Source organism: Canis lupus, chromosome 6 (genome assembly GCF_003254725.2).
Source record: "Canis lupus dingo isolate Sandy chromosome 6, ASM325472v2, whole genome shotgun sequence".
NCBI lineage: Eukaryota > Metazoa > Chordata > Mammalia > Carnivora > Canidae > Canis > Canis lupus.
Genome location: NC_064248.1, coordinates 24146089 through 24169475, shown reverse-complemented (window position 1 = coordinate 24169475; position 23387 = coordinate 24146089). Strand labels below are relative to the sequence as shown.

Below are 23387 nucleotides of genomic sequence, written 5' to 3'. Positions count from 1 at the left end.
CATATATACTAACAAAATATACTGACTACGTATTGGATTGGCAGCAGCACAAGTCACCAAGATATGAAATAACAAGTGATATTTCCTACCGTCACAAAATCCTCAATTTCATGATTTTCTTTCAGGAACGCAGTGATGTTTTGTTCTGCCATGTTATCCAATAAGTCATCATACTTTTTGTATACGTTTAAGTATCTTCCATAATCGAAGGGTATAAAATCAGACATGCAAATACAGGTCACCAAATCAGATTAGGAAAAGTAGCAAATGAAGATATAAGATCATAAAAATTAGCCCAAAGCAGGAAAGGGAAATATAATATGGCAAAAAGTATACTGAACTGGGAATTCATAGCTTTGGCTTCAAATTCCAATTTTGCCACTTCCTACCTGCATGAACTTAGAGAAGATATTTCTCTTTTCCAAAGATCAGTGTCTTAAGTGGAAATATATATATTTTTTTATTTGGGGCATTTTTATTTTTATTTATTTATTTTTTAATTTATTTTTTATTGGTGTTCAATTTGCCAACATATAGAATAACACCCAGTGCTCATCCCATCAAGTGCCCCCCTCAGTGCCCGTCACCCAGTCACCCCCACCCCCCGCCCACCTCCCTTTCCACCACCCCTTGTTCGTTTCCCAGAGTTAGGAGTCTTTCATGTTCTGTCTCCCTTTCTGATATTTCCCACTCATTTTTTCTTCTTTCCCCTTTATTCCCTTTCACTATTTTTTTATATTCCCCAAATGAATGAGACCATATAATGTTTGTCCTTCCCTGATTGACTTATTTCACTCAGCATAATATCCTCCAGTTCCATCCACATCGAAGCAAATGGTGGGTATTTGTCATTTCTAATGGCTGAGTAATATTCCATTGTATACATAAACCTTAAGTGGAAATATTAACACCTCAAAGGATTGTTGTAAGGCTTACCTATAATAATGTACATATAAAGAATTGAATACAGTGTTTGATATACAGTCAATATGTAATAAACATTAGTTCCTCTTCCTTCTTCCACCTCTAAAATTCTACGACTAAGTTTTAAGATGAAAATTTGGAACTAATGAATCTAAAATCTATTGGATAAAATTAAGTTTTCCTGTCTTATCAGATCATGCAAAAATGGCTGGACAGATTTCTCCCAAATGGAGGATGTATCTGGGATGCTATGAGTTGAAAAAAAATTTGAATTAGGGGCATATGGCTGGCTTAGTCTGTGGAGCATAGACTCTGCATCTCAGGATTGTGAGTTTGAGCCTTACATTGGGTATAGAGATTACTTAAAAATAAAGTAATTTGGGACGCCTGGGTGGCTCAGCGGTTAAGCGTCTGCCTTCGGCTCAGGGCGTGATGCTGGAGTCCTGGGGATTGAGTCCCACATCGGGCTCCCTGCATGGAGCCTGCTTCTCCCTCTGCCTATGTCTCTGTTTCTCTCTGTGTGTGTGTCTCTCATGAATAAATAAATCTTAAAAAAAATAAAGTAATTTATTTTTTACTTTTTTAGGGGTACCTGGGTGGCTCAGTTCGTTAAGGGACTGTCTTTGGCTCAGGTCATGATTCCAGGGTCCTGGGGTCAAGCCCTGTATCAGGCTCCCTGCTTAGCGGGGAACCTGCTTCTCCCTCTCCTACTCCCCCTGCTTGTGCTCTCTCTGTCAAATAAATTAATAAAATACTTTTTAAAAAATAAAGTCTTTCTAAAAAGTTTGAATGAAAATAAAGATGACATGAGGGCACCTGGCTGGCTTAGTAGGGCAGTGACTCTTGATCTTGAGGTCATTAGTTCATGCCCCATGATGGAGCCTACTTAAAAAAATTAAAATAATAAGAAATAAAGTAAAATAATAAAATAAAACAAAATAATAAATAAAATAATGCTTAACTATGGAGTAAGCAGAATTAGTTTTGTAGGGCCCAGTGGTACACTTCTAGGAATTGGCCAATACTTCAGAGATTCTAAAACTGAGACATAGTATGAGGAGCAGTCAGTCCAAAAAGACAAACTATGTGTCAGACTCCAAAAACAGAGGAAACAGAGGTTTCAAATAGATGCCCCCACATCAAATTCATAAGGACATAGCTTCCAAATCTGAGTCTATGATTTTCAGACTAGATTTGAAGTAGTTCTCAACTGGGGGTGATCTGACCACTCAGGGGTCATTTGGCCATGTCTCAGGATGCTTTTAGTTGTAATGGCTGTGGGAGGATCCTATTGGCATCTAATGGGTATAGGTCAGGGATGCTGCTAAACATCCTACCATGTACAGCAGCTCCTCACAATCCAGAGTTTTCTGGCCTAATATATTGACAGAGCTGCATTGAAGAAACCCATGTATTCTGGTTTGCCTGGGATCACCCAGATTTATTTGTTGTGCCATGGCAATTGTTAATAAAGCCTTCTTCAGGGATGCCTGGGTGGCTCAGCAGTCTGCCTTTGGCTTAGGGCATGATCCCAGAGTCCTGGGATCGAGTCCCACGTTGGGCTCCCTGCCTGGAGCCTGCTTCTCCCTCTGCCTATGTCTCTGTCTCTCTTATGAATAAATAAATAAAATCTTTTAAAAAGTTAAAAAAAATAAAGCCTTCTTCACTCTCAAAGTGTCTCAGTTTGGAAGCTGTATTATCTGATTACCCTAAACTAGGGACTGCTCACATGAGCAACTGTGAGATATTCTACAGTATAATAATTAAGGAGCATTCAGATAACTAGTCCTCAATCCCCTTTCTTTAATTCTCAATTCCAAAAAGCTCTGAAAACAGAAAGCCACTTCAAAATTCACTTGATAGCAAAAGCTGGTCTAAATTAATATGAGGCTACTTGGCTGAATATTCATACTTTTCACTATAGAAATATCAATACATTTAATTAAGGGGTGCTTCCTGAGGTCTTGTTGAAACTGGATCATAATATATGATATATACTTTTATACATTATATAAAAGTATATTGTTACTTTTCTAAAATCCAGAAATTTCTAAATACCAAAACCTATCCAGCCTCACAGCCTTCAGATAATGGAGGTGGACCTGTAACTAAGTTTGAATTCTTGTTCTCCTATTTATTTGCTGTATAATGTTGGGAAAGCTTCCTCACCTGTAAAGTGGAGATAAAGAGTAATACCTATGTAAGTATTGGGCTATTCTCACTATGTATACATTTCTGATATGTGGGAACAGTGATTGTAAATTGATGACAAACAAATCCATAACAAAATGGCTTAAGTTACAACTAAACCTACTTACTTGCGGGGTCCAACTTGATTCTTCTGAAATACCTCAAAGGTTTGATCCACAAAATCAGAAACTAGTTTTTCTTCAGTGTTAACGGTTCCAAGAATCAGATTATAGCCTTTCAACTCTGGGAACAGGACAGATTCCACCTAAAGAATAGAAATTGTTTTGGTGTCACAAGACAGCCACACAACATTAAGAAAGGAAATGGCACCAAAATGTAAAATCTTTTGCAACAGACACATTTCCAGGGACACCAGTTTACATTTTCACTCTTTTTCCTCTTGGATAGCACCAGAATCACCCTTCTGTTCCCTTGACCTCTCTCCTCTCCCTCTTTTTGGGTTAATCATCTTTCCCTTCATTGAACTTTCAAGTCTCTGGTCCATGGAGAGTCCCCATGGACCTCAGTTAGGATGTGAGGTTTCCCTGCTTAAAGTAGAATGTGACCTGAGCCGAAGGCAGATGCTTAAATGACTGAGCCACCCAGGTGCCTCTCAGGTTCTTTAACTTCTTAATGGCATAAGTGTGTCCCTGAGAAATGTTCTCATTTGTATGACTCATGAAGACGGCCAAGTCCCTGCTAGGGACCCACTGTCCTCCTTACTGAGAAAGTTAAGTGATTGGTCCCAGAAAAGACTGTCAGAGTGCTCTACTTAGTTACAGTAGTTATGTACCATGGATGAAAATGCACTGATTTAGAAAGGGGGAAAAGCTAATGCAAATAGTCTGTGTCCTCCCTCTTTGGACAATCTAAAGGTTTTTAAGCCAGTGGAGGAATAATTTCTTTGCTGTGGCCACACTGCAGACAGTGGTTGAAAGCAAAGAAATGGAGGATCTGGCATTGGTCAAGCATACAGATGAAATGGTTTAGGGATACATAATTGGTATATCCAGACCATGCAAGAGATTACATGTGGGCAGCATAAGGGATTGTTTCTTGAGAAGAAGTCTTCAGTTGAGAGAGAAAGTAAAACCTTTTACTGTCCTTTAAATGTGGCTTGTTCTCCCATGCCCTGTAGAGTAGTCTGTAAAACTAAACAGAGATCAATGGTGCCTTTTCCAGGTAATCATGGTTACCATCTGCTGATCTCCCTGGTTCTCTAGTTCCTGACTTCTTGGTCTTGTCATCACCCTTAGTGCTCACACCTACACGCTTCTCCAAGTTCAGGATTTCCCTGGCACTTAGAGTGAGAAAATTCTCCCATCAGGAGAGAGACTGGCCCAAGTAGACCCCTTCCATAATAATGTATGTGTGTATGTGTGTGTGTATTTCTGATCATGAAAGTAATGCATTGACATGGCTGCTAATGCTGATTTAAATTTTCCTTTTGCATTTTCAGTTTTAGAAAACCCTTAGTTCACCCCACTTCATTGTATTTATGCCTCTCATTCACCTCTTTTCATTTCAATCAGTATTGTAGCATCCATGTCTCAATTACTAAGACAAGTATTTTCTAATATTTACTTTGGTTTCCTTTAGTAACCTTTTCATAAATAGGCTTCCCTTCTGTACCTTGAAACTGTTATTTTTAAATTTGGGGGGTACCTGGCTGGCTCAGTCGGTGGAGCATAGGATTCTTGATCTCAGGATTGTGAGTTCGAGCCCCACATCGGGTGTAGAGATTAATTAAAAATAAAATCTTAGGGCAGCCCAGGTGGCCCAGTGGTTTAGCGCTGCCTTCAGCCCAGGGTGTGGTCCTGGAGACCTGGGATGGAGACCCACATTGGGCTCCCTGCATAGATCCTGCTTCTCCCTTCTAACTGTGTCTCTGCCTCTCTCTCTGTCTGTGTCTCTCATGAATAAATAAATAAAATCTTAAAAAAAAATCTTAAAAATAAATAAATAAAGGGATACCTGGATGGTTAAGCATCTGACTTGAGCTCTGGTCATGAACTCAGGGTCCTGGGATTGAGGCCTGTCTGTGTTGGGCTCCATACTCAGCAGGGAGCCAGCTTCTCCCTCTCCCTTTGCCCCTAACCCCACTCATGTTCTATCCCTCATCCTTGCTCAAATAAATAAAATCTTTAAATAAAGTAAAATTAAAATAAAATTTAACCATAAAAAAGGCAGGTCCGCTAGGGGTTGGGGCTACTGTCTACCTGTTACTCTTCTTAGATTTTTTTTTTAAGATTTTATTTATTTACTCATGAGACACACACACACACACAGAGAGAGAGAGAGAGAGAGGCAGAGACACAGGCAGAAGCAGGCTCCATGCAGAGAGCCCGACGCAGGACTTGATCCCGGGACTCCAGGATCATGCTCCGGGCCGAAGGCGGCGCTAAACCACTGAGCCACCCAGGCTGCCCCATTCTTAGATATTCTTATTAGATATTCAACCCGAGGGGCTATTTTTTTTTTTAAGTTTCAATATCCAATTCAGAGATAAAATAGTCTATGGGGTTTGAGGCATGAACCAGTGCTGTGGGCATCTCTAGATGGAGAATACTGAACCTAGGCTGCTTTTTCTCACAACCTGATAAAGTGCCATTGGCATTCACTTGGGTCTAGGTTTCAAACCTGGTATACACTATGACCTGTGATTATATCTCCTTGTCATTACAATCCACTAAATCTACTACCATCCCTGCTGATGTTTGCTGGAACAGCCACATGAGTGAGCCCTGGGCTCTCCCAGCCCAGCTGCTTACAAATATTGCTGTGAAAGAGAACTTGAGTGGTATGTACTTTATCTGTCCCCAAGCCCCACACTTATCCTTCCAAATTATAGGGTCTCTTCTTTCATTTCCTTCCTAGGGATATTGATTGTAGAAGAGTTACCCACTGTTTCTTTCCCCTCTGCACACCCAGTTTCTTGTTAACCAGGCTTGGTTGGATTTGAAACCTCAAATTTAGAGTTATCTGGTGAGATTGACTGTAGCATTTGGCCTCATATGCTGCTCTACAGCCCCCAAATCTAATCTTGAGCTTTTAGAATCCTATAAGTATAAGTATAAAAGTATAAGACTGCAAGGAGAAGAGTACTTAAGAGCATCTAAGCATTACACATAATGGCTGGGAAGGGAGGGAGGAGGAGAAAGAGAGAAAAACACCCCACAGTTCCCTTCCCTACGTGGCGCTGGGCACTGGTCTTCTTGACACATCGACCATCCAGAGGGAAATAGAAGATAGAGCACGAGAGAGTCACACTCATGTGGGTGATCCTGGCCAGCAATAAAAGTCTGCTAAGTGTCTGGAATATGATTAGCAATGCCACCCAGGAAAGGAAACTGGAAGGGGTTTGGACCAGGAAGGGAAGCTTTAATTTTCCCTTTGATGCCTTCAGTGGTTAAACAAACTAAATTAGATATCGTTTTATGAAGATTCTTGGTGAGTTCATGGCACTGTTCCATTGTGCAATCAACCTAAGTTGGATATGGCTTGGGACACATCTGCCCCTTTGAAGTTGGATCATGGCCGGCCAGGGTAGGGAGGAAATCTACTTGCTCACAAAGGTTTCCTTTTTTGTAAAGATTTTTTTATTTATTCACGAGAGACACAGAGAGAAGTGCAGAGATATACAAAGAGGGAGGAGAAGCAGGCTCCATGTAGAGAGCCTGCTTGTGGGACTCAATTCCAGGACCCCGGGATCATGCCCCAAGCCAAAGGCAAGACGCTCAACTGCTGAGCCACCCAGGCATCTCTCACAAAGTAATTCTTAATTATGCTCTTATTAAAAGCATAATTCTTGGGATATCTGGGTGGCTCAGTCAGTTAAGCATCCAACTCTTGATTTTGGCTCAGGTCATGATCTCAGGGTCCTGGGATTGAGCCCCATGTCAGGCTCCACACTCAACAGTGAGTCTGCTTGAGATTCTTTCCTTCTCCCCTGCCCCTCCCCCTGCTTGCTCTCTTCTCGCTCTCAAATAAATAAATGAATCTTTAAAAAAAAAATAAAAGCACAATTCTCAAATGCATGGACATTTCTTTATGGCTCAAGTTTCCTTTCTGGAGTCAAGGGGGGAGCACATTCAGCGTTTATCTCCCAAAGTAAAACTCCTCTAACTAAATACCTTGTAAAAACAGCCGTTTTAAATATATTTTATTCAATAAGTAAATAAAACTATAAACAAATGATTCAGTTGATACTATACCTTGGGGATCTCTCTAGAGTTCTTAATAATTTCCAAGAAAGAGTTGTGTATTAATTCCCAGCAATCATCAAAAGATGGATTAAAGACAATAATGGGTTCAATGACTTCAAGTTTTATTGTGATTAGCTGAGGTAGGAAGAACTCCATCTCTTGGTAGGGCTCCTCAAAATCATTCCCATCCTTTAGGAGATATAAGATATGGTGGCTGTCACAAGGTGGGGCCTTCCAGAATCAAAGGAGTGAATTTTATCCATTCACAGTACGACATGAACACCAGAAATGGAAATGTGGAGTCCCATATACTGTTTATGTTCAAGTAAGGTCTAGGTATGGCTTAGCCCACCCTGACCTCATCCACTCCCCCTTCCCCAAAGCTTTTATTCACTATGCTTACTTTGCTTAGAAATTCTTGCATTAGTATCTTCAAATCCTTTTTATCCTTCAAAATTCAGCTAAAAATTCCCTCCTCTTGGAAGCCTCCCTATTCTCCAGCAAGATACCAATCTCTTCTACTTCTGAACTTCTGAATTTCCATTCCTTCATGATATTTTATCTTTCTCTCTTGCAGATATTTATATGTATATTTTATCTTCTCTACTCTAGCCTCGAGGGCAGGATCTGTGTCTGATCCCTCCAAAATATCCAAGGCAGCATTTAATACATACTTGGTGCTCAATAAAAATTTGTTGACAGAATCCAAAAGCATCAATAGTTATCTATATGCCTCAGATGGAGCCTGCTAATGAGTTAATAGTCTACTTTAAACACTTAAAATGTCAACATTCCTACAACGGAAATATTGGCATGTACAATTTCCTATCAGGCTAGTAACATAAGTTATTTCTCATAAACTACACTGCCTAACAAAATTGTCATAGCACAGCTGTAAAGTACTTGTTTAAGTCAATTATGTTAGACATTTCCAGATCTGTTTGAGGATGATTGATAAACATTTGTTGCATAGCTATCATGTATCAAATATCCATAAATTTCCTCTTCTTTCCCTTTGTATGGAATTTTAGAGTGAGATTTGTTCCTACATCCGAGTCTCTTCTGCTTAGCAAAGTAGATGACTACAGTGACATCTATAGATTGGTTCTTGTTAGAAAGCTAACAGCAGAGTCTAAATTCAGTAGCATTGGCTTCTATATTTTTTTGAGCAAAAGGTCAATTGTTCATCTTTACTTCATTTGGAAAAATACTTAGAATTTAACCTTTTATAACAAGGTAATTTTATATTTTTATTACTCTTTTTTAAGGTAAAATGTGCACATGGCATAAAATCCAAACTAATCTTCCTTGATCCTTAGGCTATCTAAGTTTAGGGAATGCTACTATGTTTTGAAAACATAACATAGGACTTAGTGCTTTTAGCTTTTATTTTGACTTCACTGTAGTAGTTTCATGCAGAAAGTTATTTATTAGGTCAACAAAGCCTTTTGTTTTCAGGGATGCCCCTTTCAAAGAACAAAAAGTGAATATATGCAATGATATACACAATACTCCCTAAATATCAAGCCAAAGACTGATAATAAAACTTTTCAACTCCTTTCTTTAACAGAGAGGATAAAGAAGTGACCTGTTTCCTTCCTATAAGGGGTATGAATTCCATTTTACTCAATCTTTCTTTAAATTTTCTTAGCAACTTCTTATCAACTTCCCCACTTCCAGAGAACTTGGCCAATTTAGTAGTAGTTAATTAACTCAGGAAAGCTTGCTGGGATTCACAGAAATCATTTTAATGAGCATATAATGATCTGATATATGTGATAGTCAAGAATTTTTTTACTTTTTATCCTGGCTTACAGCTGAGAACCAATGTAACGGAATTCTGATGGTCTCAGTTGTTTTCCCCTCAAAAGGGCCTACTGCTGGTCCCCTACATACCTTGTGTATCATGAAAAAGGACATGAGGTCCTCAAGAGACTTAATAACCAAGTCCCTCAGCTGGAGTGACATGAAAGCAGCAATGGAAGCAAAATATTCCTCAATGTTACGAGAAGAGTCATAGTCACTCTTGGGAGCAAAATGGACCCACTGCTCCTTCTTTGAGACAAAAAGCTGGGCACAGGTAGGGATCCACCTGTAAAGACAGGAGGGCATCCGAGTAAGAAGCTTTTCTGAGCTTGGACAAGTCCGATCAGACATTCCCCTCTCTCTGTTGACCAGAAAGATGGCTCAGTTCCCACTAAGCAGCTTTCCAAATTGGTACTTTCATATCCCTGGCCACCCGACCTGTAAACACCTCTTTCCTGGAAAGAAAGAAATAAGATATGAATTGAGGTACTACTCTTCCATTAGCAATACTCAAATACACAAGGGATACTGGTAGCATGTCCTGCTCTAAGAGTCTCTGCTTTCTTCACTATAATCAGAGGTTGTGGTAAAAGGGCATAAGGAACTGGGATGTTCTGTCCAATTTCTCTCCTTGACAAATGCCTGGCCTCTGATTCAGACTTAATAGGGGGAAAGAGAGAGAGAAGAGAAAAAGAAGAAAACGTAAGAAGGGAAACTCCAATGTGACAGTAGCTGCTCAGAAGTTGGTCCTAGAAGTAAGAAAAGCAGAAGCAGAAATGGATGCCTCCTTATTCTTTATTCCTACTTCCCTTGATTCCTAATTCCCAGTGGAAACCACTGGCTTTTTCATCCTATCACATCTCTTTTCTGAATGCTAGAAAAGTACTAGGAATAGCCATAGTTGTAAAGATAAAAACTAGGAGATTTATTGAGCAGCTACTATGTGCCAACAGTTCATATGCATTGTCTCTGATAATAAAAACCCATTGGTGGGTATTACCACCATAATTTCACGTAAGAGGATTTCTCTGACTTTGGACACAGTCCTGCACACATTTGCAAAAGAAAAAGGAATCATCTCAGTTTTGAAAGCTCCCTAACTCTGGAATATTGCAGTTGTTTATCTGGGCCACCTGAACATAAATCATTCAAATGCACTGTCAGGTATCTAGCACAGTCTAACAGACTTCAGAAGGGAAGGGAAGTGGTAACTCCAATAAGGAATGGTAATGAGAGTTTCAAAAAGGCAGAAGGAGACTAGGAGTGAGGGCTGAAGAAGAGTGGACATGGGGAGACACAAAGACTGTCTGGGGATAGAAAGTGCAAAGAAGGGGACAGAGAAAGAGGCCAGTGGGAAGTCAGTAAACTGCAACCTCCAGGCTGGAAACCAGTTTTCACTCCAGAAACACTCTCACTCCAGAGAGTTTATGATACTGTGATGCAGTCCGATTCTGAGGCCAGACACTGACTTGTTGAGAAGGATTTGGCGTGCTTCCATGCAGTGTTTCTGGATCACATCCCAATATTCATGAGGCTGCAGAGGCAACTTTCCTCCCAGTAATTCTGCTGTTCGAACAAACCTGAGGTCTTGAAATCTGCCAAAAGAGAGGGAGAAATGTCCTGGGCTGCAAAGACACTTAAAAATAAATTCTAAGGGCACCTGGGTGGCTTGGTTAAGCATGTCTTCAGCTCAGGTCATGATTCAAAGGCCCTGGGATCAAGCCCTATGTCAGGGCTCCCTGTTCTGTGGGGAGCCTGCTTCTCCGGCTCCTTCTGCCTGCCACTCCCTCTGCTTGTGCTCTCTCTCTCTGTCAAATAATTAAATAAAATCTTTTTTAAAAAAATGAATTCTGTAGGATGGGTTCAAAGGGCATATATCCTTATTTTTCAAGGAGAGTGAAACTGTATCTGAAAAATCTGGGAGTCTGAGGAGGGAGTAGAAAGTCCACAGGAACCTTGCAAAGAGCAGATAGATGAACCAACTCAACTGGTATCTGTTGAGCCTTCCTATGTGTTCTACTCTGGGTAACCCATCTGGGGAGTGGGGTTTTGGCACCAACCTGGTATTTGCCTGGCCGGGACCTAGAATATCAAATGGACAAATCAATGTTCTTTAACGTGAAGACAGAGAAGATAGGTCAAGAGAAGCAACACCTTCATGATCAAGTAGGTTCCATCTAATCCTTAGTGTGGCCCTTGAGTGAGCCACTCAGGACAACTTGGAGGACTGCTTTGGTCTAAACAAACAAACAAAAAAACCCTCCATAGACCTACCTGCAATGGCTGGCAGGCTCACCAAGACACACACAGTATCCTGTAGGCACAGTGCCTTACACAAAGCAGACACATGAAAAATATATGTGGAATGAACACATGAATCTCCTTCCTCTGTCTCCTATGAGGCTCTTATCTTCTTCCATTTCTCTCAGATCAATGGATGTGTTGCTCTTTATCATGTCCCCTGAGGCCTCTTTTAGCTTAGAGAGCCACCGTATCTTTTCCTGATGTCTATTCCATTCATTTATAAGTCAGTCTTTTAAATCATCACTATCTTTCACTTCCTCAACTAGATCTTTGCTCACTTTTTCAGCTTGTCTCATTTCTTACTTTTCATTTTCATTGGAATGACCTCTAGGACACTTTTCCTCATCCTTCTTAAATCCCACAGCCTCCATTTTTATTCCTTCTTGGTGAAGGTAGTTAAATTAGTCCCCATCTTGTCTGGCCAGTCACAAAGCACTGTTAGGGAAGGAAGGATAGAACCCAAGACCTCCCTCACCACACATTTGATATCCAACCTGAGTATGGCCCTGTTGCCATCTGGCAATTAAGTTACTTATCTTCAGTCCTAACAGACTTCCTGCAGTGGCTCTTCAAACCACAATTCTCATTATGGCCCCCAAGTCCCTCACCCTTCACTAATTACTAGGTGACTTCTTAGAATTTTTTAAATTAAAATCAAGCAGGTCACAGAGAAAAGCTGTCTGTATCATTTCCTTAACAAATCTTTCGTGGTATTGTTGCTGTTGTTGTTCAACTGACAAAAATCTTCTAAATGGTTTTGGTTCACTTTTGCGTTTGTTGCCTATATAATCTTTAGGGAACTCCTAAAAGCAAGTGGTAAGAATACTATCTTTTCAGAAGCTATAGGTTCAATAATTTGCCATCTTCACTACATGATCAAATTAAATGCACATATACATCTTCTTGGCAGTGAGAATTTGGCAAATTTTACCATCTCTGAAATGGTAGTTTCTAGTTTATTTTTTGAGGCCATAAACATGCTTATAGTTATAGTGGTACCTTCATTTATGGAACAACTACTATATGCCAAAACTGTTCTAGCAACTCATCCAACAAATCCCATGAGGTAAGTATTATTATTATTATTATTCCCATTTTACATATAAAAAAACAGGGACCTAGGGAGATTAACTATTCATTATTGACAAAGCAAGAACCAGAACCCAGGTAGTATAGTTTGAGAGCCCATTCTATAAATTATTACACTATATACTTCTGCCTCATTTTTTTTCAGTGTCCTGACTGGCACCCCCAATGAGTTAGAAAACTGAATTCAATCCAAAGAAGGGAATGTGCTTATTTCATATCATTGGTCAGTTCCAGGCTAGCTTGACTTCCCCCTCAATTCCCTCTGAAAATATAGGTACAACTAAGAATGTGATAAACAAGTAAGTTCTCTAAGAAACAGGGCTCCCTTAAGACTAAACACATTCAAAGCTACAAAGCCTCCCCAAAATAAAATGTCTGAGCTACTGGTAAGTTCAACCAATCAAAATTAAATAAGCATATTTGCCTTTGGATTTTTCTTTTTTTAAGATTTTATTTATTCATTCATGAGAGACACAGAGAGAGAGGCAGAGACACAGGCAGAGGGAGAAGCAGTCTCCCTGTGGGGAGCCTGATTTGGGGCTTGATCCCAGGACCCCGGGATCACACCCCGAGCCAAAGGCAGACGCTCAACCACTGAGCCACCCAGGCATCCCTGGCTTTAGATTTTCTAATAAAAACTCAGATGGTGGTAGTTCATCATGTCATCAGCTTGACTTTTCATTGAACTTGGGTGGCCTTATTCTCCCACCAGGATTTACACCTCCCTTTATGGAACTCCCAAAATGACACTCTCTTCTCTGCAGCTGATGAATGAATAAACTAAACATGGTGCAGCCATGCAGTGGAGTAATATTCAGCTGCAGAAAGGAACAAAATACTGATACATTTTCAATGTCAGATGAACCTTGAAAACATGATACTAAGCAAAAAGCAACCAGACAGGAAAGGTCATAGTGTATGATTCCATTTATATGAAATGTTTGGAATAGGTTAAATCTGTCCAGACAGAAACCAGACTCATGGTTTCCAGGGGCTGAGTAGAAGGCAGAAGGGGGTGGGTGGGAGGAGACCGCTAATGGATATAACATTTCTTTTTGGGATGATGAAAATATTCTTGAATGACGGAGTGGTGAGAGTTGTACAAATATATACTTAGTACAAATATGTATCAAGAACTGTGGCACTGTGCAGTTAAGAAGGGTGAATTTTATGGTGTGTGGATTATACCTCAATTTAGAAAAATGAAAGAAAAAAAAGTGGCTCCTGTATCCTCTAAATTCCTCCACTTGCTGTGGCCAATTTAGTCACTCATGAACATAATTGAGACCACTACTTGCCATCCCTGTGCTGGCATGGAGTTACCTGAGGAACCCTAGGTCCCCCTCCATCTGGATGTCCAAGGCTTGTCAACTCTGACGGGTCCTCCCTGAATGCAGTCTGTTCAAGAGCTCATCTTGCAGGAACCTGGGTGGCTCTGTGATTGAACATCTGCCTTTGGCTCAGGTCGTGATCTCAGGGTCCTGGGATAGAGCCCTGAATGGGGCTCCCCGCAGGGATCCTGCTTCTCCCTCTGCCTGTGTCTCTGCCTCTCTCTCTCTCTCTGTCTCTCATGAATAAATAAATAAAACCTTAAACAACAACAACAACAAAAAACAGATCTGGGCCTAAGCAGGCTGGCTCCAAGTCTGCTCTGTTCCAGGATGAGCCAGGACTTCAAGATAGGTGCTAGGTATCATGGGAGCACAAAGAAGGGTCATTTCACTGCCCGGAGAGCTGTCACTCACAGTTCATATGCACTTTGGGTCTAGGATTTTCATCATTTCCCTTCAAGGGCAGGGCTACTCACACTGTGCCCAACCTAAAATATTGTCTTTTGTGTACAAACAATAAAGAAAGGCAAAGAAAAGGGAGGGAAGAAACTTCTTACTCGGCAAACCACAGTTCTTTCAGGCTAAGCATCATGGGGTTCACAGTGTGCAGATGCTCCTCATTCCACTTCTTGGCGTTCCTGTAGACACAGTGCCAGGGCACAGGGGCCCGGATCACTCTTTGAGGAAACACGTGGGGAATGTTCTTGATGAAGAGTCTTTCTCGCTCTGTTGGGTCCATGAGGATGTAATCAACTAAGTAACCAACAGAGCACACACTTTGTTAGTAACTAGGGACCTTGAACACTGTGCTCTTAGCTGCAGTACTTAGAATTAAATGAGCCTCTGACTATTTACACTGATAATACCCATGATGTTGATAATCCTCTGGATATAATTAAATTGGGGAAGCTCTACTCTGTTGGTTGGTTTTCTTTTTGAAGAAATTTCAAGGAGAAGGAGGAGTGTAACTTCACAGTCTAAGGCTTAGAACCTGGAGTTGAGCCCAAATGAGGATATCTAGCATCATGCATGACAATAAAATCACTATTTGCTGATACCTCATTGATCATTAATTGATTTCCCACACCTAAGCAGTCACACAAAAAATTCAACATAACAGATGACACCAGATACTTAGAAATGGAAATTTAGGGGTGCCTGGGTAGTGCAGTCAGTTAAATATCTGACTCTTCGTTTCAGCTCAGGTCTGATCCTGGGGTTGTGGGATCAAGCCCCACATCGGGCTCTGTACTTAGCATGGAGTCCACTTGGGTTTCTCTCTCCCTCTTCCTCTGCCCCTCCCTCTTGCTCCTTCTAAAATAAATAAATAAATCTTAGGGAAAAAAAAGAAATGGAAATTTAGAAACAAAATATTTCACATACTCAGGAAAGAAAGATTGGTAAAAGCTTCAGAGGAAGTGACATTTGAGCTGGATTGTGAAGAATGAGTAGGAATTTGTAGACAAGATAGAAAAGGAAGAGCATAGGGGTCAGAAGGAACAGTATGTAATGAAGTACAGTTCTATAACTTTTGTAAAGCATGCTCAAGGTGCTGTGAATTACTTTGTGGTAGAAATATTAGATGTAAGTGTAGAGTTCAAGGTGATAAGACTGCAGAAGTCAGTTGAGGCTGGAATTTGAAGGACTTTACATGTTTATGATTTTTCTATCCTAGAGTAGACAAGAAAGTTAATTGGGGGGACATCTGGATGGCTCAGTGGTTGAGCATCTGTCTTTGGCTCAGGTCATGATCCTGGGGTCCTGGGATCGAGTCCCACATTGGGTTCCCCACAGGGAGCCTGCTTCTCCCTCTGCCTACGTCTCTGCCTCTCTCTGTGTGTCTCTTATGAATAAATAAAATCTTTTTTAAAAAAGAAAGTTAATTAGGAAATTAAAAATAATTAGACATCTTGGTAAAGACAGCTATTCTGCAGATAAAATAGAAAGGTAAGGAACTCATATGATCACCTCTCCTCTTTGATGCATTTCTCACATTACTCACCATCATTGTTTCCCAATGACCTACTGTGTGTACAAGACACGGGCCTAAGGATGAAGAGGAGCTAGAATCAATAACACGTCCTTCACCATCGAAGAACTGACAGTCTAATAGGAGGGCCAAGACCCATAAGAAATGAAAAGACAATGCCAGTGTTATATAACAGAGGAGAATTATGGCCCAGGAGACATTCCAAAGCAGGTTGAGTTGAAAAGTAGAGACAGGAAGGACCACTGAGGGTTGCAGAGAAAAAAAAATACTTAAGAGGCAGGTCTTGAGCTAGATTTTAAAACCTGAATAGACCCTTACTATTCCTAGTGTTGCCCTGGGGTAAGCAGCATCCATATCTCCTGGGAGCTTGTTAGAAATGAAGACTCTCAGACCCACTCCAGATTTGTCTAATCAGAATCTGCATTTTTCACAAGATCCTCAAGTTATACGGATGCACATCGAAGTGCAGGAAGTGCTAGCGTTGACATCAGTGATGTACAGGAGAGCATGTGAATGAAAAGGATGTTTTTGGCATTTTTTAGAGGAACCAGGGTGGACTGATAGAGGAAGAAGGCGCTCTCCACAAAGGAGCCCCTTGCCCCATTTACACCCAGCCTTACCAATGCTTTTCATGAGGCTACTGTAGTAGTCATTTTCCTTCTCCTTCACCAGAAGGATCACCAGGGGTTCCAGCAAGGGACTTGTCAGCAGCGTGTTAGAAATCAGCTTTGAAATCCGATGCATCACTTCCTCCTCTTCGGGGGCAATCATGTCTTTTCGGATCCCGTTGGTCAAATAGTAATAGTACCTCTTCCATAAACAAACCACCAGCAAGACAATGACTGTGATTGGTGAACTGTGTCCACCTGCCCACATCTGTTAGCCTCCAGGGGACTCTGTTCACACCCCACCCATCCCTACCCTTTACTCCCTTCAATCGGGTTTTCTGGGGCCCATCACCACATACTCACTGCAGTGTGATGGTGGGCAATTCTCCTTGACTCTGTGGGATTCAACCAGAGCCAGAGATTTTGGTGGGGTAGAAGGATGGGCTTGTCAAATGCCATGCAAATAGTAACAGGGGGGATGAGTACTAGGCCAGGACAGAGGGAATCTATCTGCTGAACTTTAAGATGATGATTAACAAGATCCTCCAATGGACTCAGTAATTCACCCTCCTCAACAACAATGATGGCCTGCAAAGCCCTTGGATCCTGTGGCTTGTAGCTGCCAGTGAGAATTACCCAAAAGTCCAATTACCCAAAAGTGAGACTTACGGTACTTCTAATCTGACCATGGGTTTCCGAGTTTAGAAAAGCAACACAAACACACAAACTGAACAAAAATGGCCAGTGTGACCTGGTGACTTCAGGAAGTTTTGTTTATTTAGGGCGCTAAGCTGCTGTAAGGCTAGTTAGCTCTAGGAACGAATACTTTAAGATAGATGAGAAGCACGAAGCACAGGAAATTAGGTTTGAGCTTTAGTGACAATTGTCTGTGGTCAGAAAAGGCTGAGCTCACCTTTCTCCAAATTTAAATGGGAGCTCCCTATAGAGAAGAAACTTCCAAAGTTCCCTCATTGTAAGAACTGCCTGGGGTGGGGAGAGAGGCTCTTATTAAAATGCAGATCCATGGGCCCTCCTGAGTCAGTTTGGGGTTTTTCAGCAAGCATCCCAGGTGATTCTTATCATCAGGCAAGTGTGAGAAATGCTACCATAGAGACTTTAGTATCAGCCAGACCTGGTCTAAGTTCTAGTTGTGCCTCTTACTGACTGTGTAATCTCTGGCAAGTTCTTTATCAGACCTCACCCCAATCTCCGCACCTGGACAACCGGAGTAATCCTAGTACCCAGGTCTTGAATGGGGTCAAGCACCTAGAGGGTTTAGCATGGAATTCTGCCAATAGCACATACTTAGTCCCTATGATTTTTACCATAAATCATTTTATTATACATACTATAAACTCATAAGCTATTTGCTCTAAAGTTTTGTTCCTCTTCTTTTAAAATAGGTTAGAAACTCAAAAGTCTACCTAAAACCAAGCAAGGAATGTTAATGAGTGAAAGCTGGCTGGACATAAGAAAATAATAAAGAATACTGGAGACTCTCACAAACTGGAAAATATATTTTTTATCGAAAGGAGGTAGTTACTTCTCAGCTTAAATTTCTTAATTTTTTCAAAAGAGGTTAGAAATCCAGCTTATATGAGATTTCCTGCATTTTCAAAACACATCTATAGGCCAAATTCACCTATGGTAGAGTTGCCAGATAAACTATAGATACATTGGGATATGCTTATACATTTAGCATTTTAGTATAATTTTTAAAATTATTCATTGTTTATCTGAAATTCCAATTTAACTGAGTGTCCTGTTTTTGTTTTGTTTTGTTTTTCAAAATCTGGCAACCCTAGCTTATGGGTCATCATTTTGCAACCTATGTTCTAAGAGGAACCAAAGGTTTCTAAGACTCACTAAAACAATTCACACACACACACACACACACACACAAATATACACACACAGACTCTTATTTGGTAGTCTGTCATGAGGTCTGGACTTTGGTATTTTTAAAACATTCCCTGGGTGATTCTGCTGTTCTCTCTGAGTTCAGAATCACTGAGATGCCAAGAATAATACTCAGCAAATTGAGAAAAAGGAAGCAACAAGAACATACCTCTAAGTCTGATTCAGACGGTTGGGTTTCTTTACCTTCTATTTCCATCTCCTGCTGTAACATCACATCAATCTGCTCTTCTGGACTCATAGGCCTGCTTCCTGGAAAGGTTGAAGATATCACCACCTCCTTCTTTATAGGTGATGAGACTGAGATACTGCAGGCCAGCTTGGTCCTGAAAAGTAGACACAGCTCAGGGATGCCTGGGTGGCTCAGTGGTTGAGCATCTGCCTTTGTCTCAGGGCATGATCCCAGGGTCTTGGGATCGAGTCCCATATTAGGCTCCCAACAGGAAGCCTGCTTTTCCCTCTGCCTATGTCTTTGCCTCTCTCTCTGTGTCTCTCCTGAAGAAATAAATAAAATCTTAAAAAAAAAAAAGGAGACACAGCTCAGCCGTTGGCTTTCTGCAGAAGTGCTCTGTGTCAAGCCTACTGTCTCTATGCTGCTGAGTGTTATTATGCAGGGGAAGCCCCTCTCCTCTGTGTCATCAACTAGCATGGGTGTGTCCTTCAATGACAACCTCTAACCATGCGCACCCGTAGGAATGCTAGCATTGGTCTTGTTCAGTTGGTTAATTTAGTTTTATTCAGAGCCTTAAAAAATTGGGTTAAGGGGACTAATGGAAAAAACAAAACAAAACAAAACAAAACAAAACAAAACATGGTTTCTTGTAGTCTGAGAATGCTTTGAAATCAAGATTGAGAGCATGGTTTTAAGACTTCTGCAGTTCAGCCTGGTATCCTGCAATCCCCAATACCCATAGGGACACTTACCTGGTGAGATCCTCTTTGTCTCTAGGGGAGAACTTTCTTTTCTTCTTGTTGGGTCCTGAAGAGCAGTTATTCGCTAGAGCAAGAGAGAAGAAACACATCAGGGATGGCTAGTGGGCCTTGGGCCATCCTTTACTCATAGGGACATGACTAAGGAGAGTAGACTTGGTGCATTGGGATGAGACAGGAGATGGGTCACCTGGTCCCACATGCAGCACTAATCATCTGTGTGACTCTGAAGAAGTAATTTCAACACTCCAGGCCTCAGCTTTCCCACATGTGAAATGGGGATGCACATACCTTCCATTTATTCATATAATTGATAAATATTAATAACTGCCTACCCAATTCACTCACTAATCCTATATGTCCTACTTGCTAAACTTTGGAAATTACTGTTTAACGTTTGTCTTTAAATAAGTGCAGACTTTTAAACTTAGTATACTTATTTTATTTTATTTTATTTATTTATTAAAATAAAGCTGATTCTTTTTATTTTTTATTTTTTTAAAATTTATTTATGATAGTCACACAGAGAGAGAGAGAGAGAGAGAGAGAGAGGCAGAGACACAGGCAGAGGGAGAAGCAGGCTCCATGCACCGGGATCCCGACTTGGGATTTGATCCCGGGTCTCCAGTATCGCGCCCTGGGCCAAAGGCAGGCACTAAACCGCTGCGCCACCCAGGGATCCCAGTATACTTATTTTAAAGGAAATATGATTATCATGAAGAGAAAAACTAGTATCATTTACAATAAATATAAGGTAACTACAAATGAATTCAGTAAGTGATATATAACTATATTAATAAAATTTAACTAGATACTGTTGCTTGCTTAAGACTTTAGCCTAAATAAATTAACAGAGAAGTGTTAAAAACATAATATTAAATTGACATTTTGATAGTATCAAAGAGAACTGAAGACTCCTAGTCTAGATGTATCTTGACTTCATACTTTGAGCTCCTCAATCTACTCCAAATACAATGATAACAGACTCTTTAAAAATTAAAAAGACATTACAATGTTCAACAAGATACTTTTCTATGTGGACCAGAAATGCACAGAGTACAAAGTAAAAGTCATAAACTTGGCTTCTGTATCCAAGAGTAGGGAGGAGTTAGTTACCTGGGGGAGTAACAGAATCCAAAAACACCCTATGATTGTAGGGGACTAGTGCTAGGCTCATAGCATAAAACCAGCACTGAAACAAGGCTGTCCTATCCATGAAGACAGGCCTAAGACACAGTAGCACTGACATGCAGATAAAGCACAGGGGTCCTCAATTCACATGGCAGCCAGAGACAACAGAAAAAGCCTAATAATAACTAGGCTGAGCTTCACATGGTCTCAGGGACCACATCTACAAGATCCCCAAATATCACCTTAGGATGGGGATCTTAAACCATCAATATAAGGTCTGGTTCTAATTTGAGGTTTTAAGAGGATAGGTGAAGGCATAAGAATAAAAAAGTCAGATTATGGGGTACCTGGGTGGCTCAATTGGTTAAATGTCTGCCTTTGGCTCAGGTCATGACCCCCAGAGTCCTGGGATTGAGCCCTGCATTGGGCTTCCACTCAGTGGGAAGCCTGCTTCTCCCTCTGCCTCTCCCCCTGGCTTGTCCTCTCCTGCACTCATGAGCTATCTCTCAAATGAATAAATAAAATCTTTAAAAAAAAAGGGGGGGGGGAGGGATGGTATTGGGTAGAGGAGAGAACTTATTGGAATGAGCACAAGAGAACTTTCTCTAATGATGGAAATGCCCCACATCCTGTTTGGGTAGTGGCTATATGGTATAAACAATTGTCAACACTCACTGAACTGAACCCTTAAGATCTATGCATCTTATTGTATGTGAATCATACCTCCATAAAAACAATGGGGTGGGAGACACATGTAACAAGAAGGGAAAAAACTCTCAACACAAACCTGCAAACTAAAATCCCAGAACATATGGGAAAAAACAACACTAACAAAGATAGCTAGTAAACTCAATAATCAAGGGATAGATTCACAAAGTGAAAATAATACAGCAATATAAACATTGCTCCAAAATAAATGTTTAAGATCCTCCCAGGAATATTGAAAGACCTATGTCCATAAGAATTAAACAAGAAATTGGCAGGGATGACACTCATGAGTAGAACCAATTAGAAAATCTGAAAATGTAAAGATATTGTCATGAAAATTTTTGTTTTTTTAAAAATAATAAATTTATTTTTTATTGGTGTTCAATTTGCCAACATACAGAATAACACCCAGTGCTCATCCCGTCAAGTGCCCCCCTCAGTGTCATGAAAATTTTTAAAAAAATCATTAGACATGATAATCTTAAGGCTCAACAGAGTTGAAGAGCAAATTAGTGAATCAGAAGATACATATGAGGGATGCCTGGGTGGCTCAGTGGTTGAGCATCTGTCTTTGGCTCAGGGCGTGATCCTGGAATACTGGGATCGAGTCCCACATCGTGCTCCCTGCATGGAGCCTGCTTCTCCCTCTGCCTGGGTCTCTGCCTCTGTGTGTGTGTGTGTCTCTCATGAATAAATAAAAAAAATCCTAAAAAAAAAAAAAAGAAAAAGAAAGAGATACATATGAGGAACTCACCCGGACATACAGCACAGAGAGAAAAATGCAAAATATGAAAATAAGTTTGAGACAGAGGGCAGATGAAGAGGCTCTAACACACAAGTAGTAAGAATTACTGAAGAAGATTTATCTTTACCCATTAGGATTAAATAAATTAATACATATAAAGTACTATGGTAAGCAGCTTCCAAGATGGTCCCTAACGATTCCCCGCCTTCTGGTATCATAACACTTGTGTATGTGGGCTAGACTAGTGACTCACTTCTAGCCAACAGCATAGAGCAAAAGTGTTAGGATGTCAGAATTAAATTCCCAAAAGACCATATTTCTCTCTTTTCTCTCTCTTTCTCTCCCTTGTTCCTTCTGAGGGAAGCCAGAAGCCATGTTGTGAGCTGCCCCATAGAAAAACTCACGTGGCAGGAAACTGATGTCTATGGCCAACAGCCAGCAAGGACCCGAGGACTTGAGTGTGTAAGAGGATCTGTCCGTGGGTACCTTTAGATGACTATAGTTCTGGCTGACACCTTGACTGCATGCTTGTGAAAGACTCTGAGCCAGAATCATTAGATTAAGCCATGCCCAGATTCTCACCTCATAGAAACTGTGAGATAATAAATGCTGGTTGTTTTATTTTTTTTTTAATTTTAATTTTTTAAAAGGTTTTATTTATTTATTCACAAGAGACACAGAGACAGAGGCAGAGACATAGGTAGAGGGAGAAGCAGGGTTCCTGTGGAAAACCTGATGTGGGACTTGATCCCAGGACCCGAGGATCATGATCTGAGCCAAAGGCAGATGCTCAACCACTGAGCCACCCAGGTGCCCCAATACAGGTTGTTTTAAACCATTAAGTTTTGGGGATAATTTGTTACACAGCAATCAATAACACAAGTGTTTGGTGTATGTCAAATGTAGGGGATGTGGCATATGATAAATGTAATGTTAGTTATCACAATCATTCTCATTTCATGGATGCAGAGACTGAGACTCTATGAGGTTATCCAAGGTTAGCTGCAGCAAGCAAAGGAGCCAGAACTAGAACCCAGGACTAAACATCCCACTCAATGTCCCATTTTGAGCCGGTATAGCATGTTGCTACAAATACCTAATGGCAGCCCCTGAAAGATCTTTTCCCTTGGGATGTTGATGGTGACTGGCTGGTAAACTTTCAGCAGGTCCTTCAGCTTCAGGTCCTGGGCCATTAAAGAGTAGTTGTTGGCAATGGAATCACTGGGTCCTCGGTAGTGGTGCTGCTCTTTGAAGGGTGCAGCCAGTGTCCATGACGTGCGTTGCATTAAGGGGGGATAAAAGCTGTGCGACATGATGGTCTACAGGGGGAGAAATGCAGAGCAGGACATGGTGAAGGACACCTCTGGAGTAGCTGAAGCTCTACTACATGGAGACTCAGGAAGTCTCACATGCCTTACACTACTTCTACCTTCTAACTCAGGCAAATGTTTCCTGGATGGTTACTTCTCTGTCTACTGTGAGCATGATTTCTGATGTCAGGGACCACGG

General features: G+C 40.9%; 1 protein-coding gene across 9 annotated transcripts in view; it reads right to left on the bottom strand.

Moving 5' to 3' along the window:
* Positions 1-23387, bottom strand: part of DNAH3 (dynein axonemal heavy chain 3) — a 171473-nt gene that overhangs the window by 138041 nt on the left and 10045 nt on the right. For 8 of the 9 annotated variants that reach the window (XM_049111320.1, XM_049111321.1, XM_049111322.1 and 5 more), the window contains exons 4-13: positions 22975-23197; positions 19289-19361; positions 18516-18690; positions 16460-16649; positions 14407-14602; positions 10595-10720; positions 9216-9411; positions 7329-7508; positions 3243-3379; positions 90-195 (exon numbers count right to left, since the gene is read on the bottom strand). In XM_049111320.1, coding sequence (XP_048967277.1) covers positions 90-195; positions 3243-3379; positions 7329-7508; positions 9216-9411; positions 10595-10720; positions 14407-14602; positions 16460-16649; positions 18516-18690; positions 19289-19361; positions 22975-23197 — 1602 coding nt within the window. Of the gene's footprint in view, positions 1-89; positions 196-3242; positions 3380-7328; positions 7509-9215; positions 9412-10594; positions 10721-14406; positions 14603-16459; positions 16650-18515; positions 18691-19288; positions 19362-22974; positions 23198-23387 lie in introns of those variants that run through there. The other variant, XM_035718065.2, reaches the window with a different exon arrangement.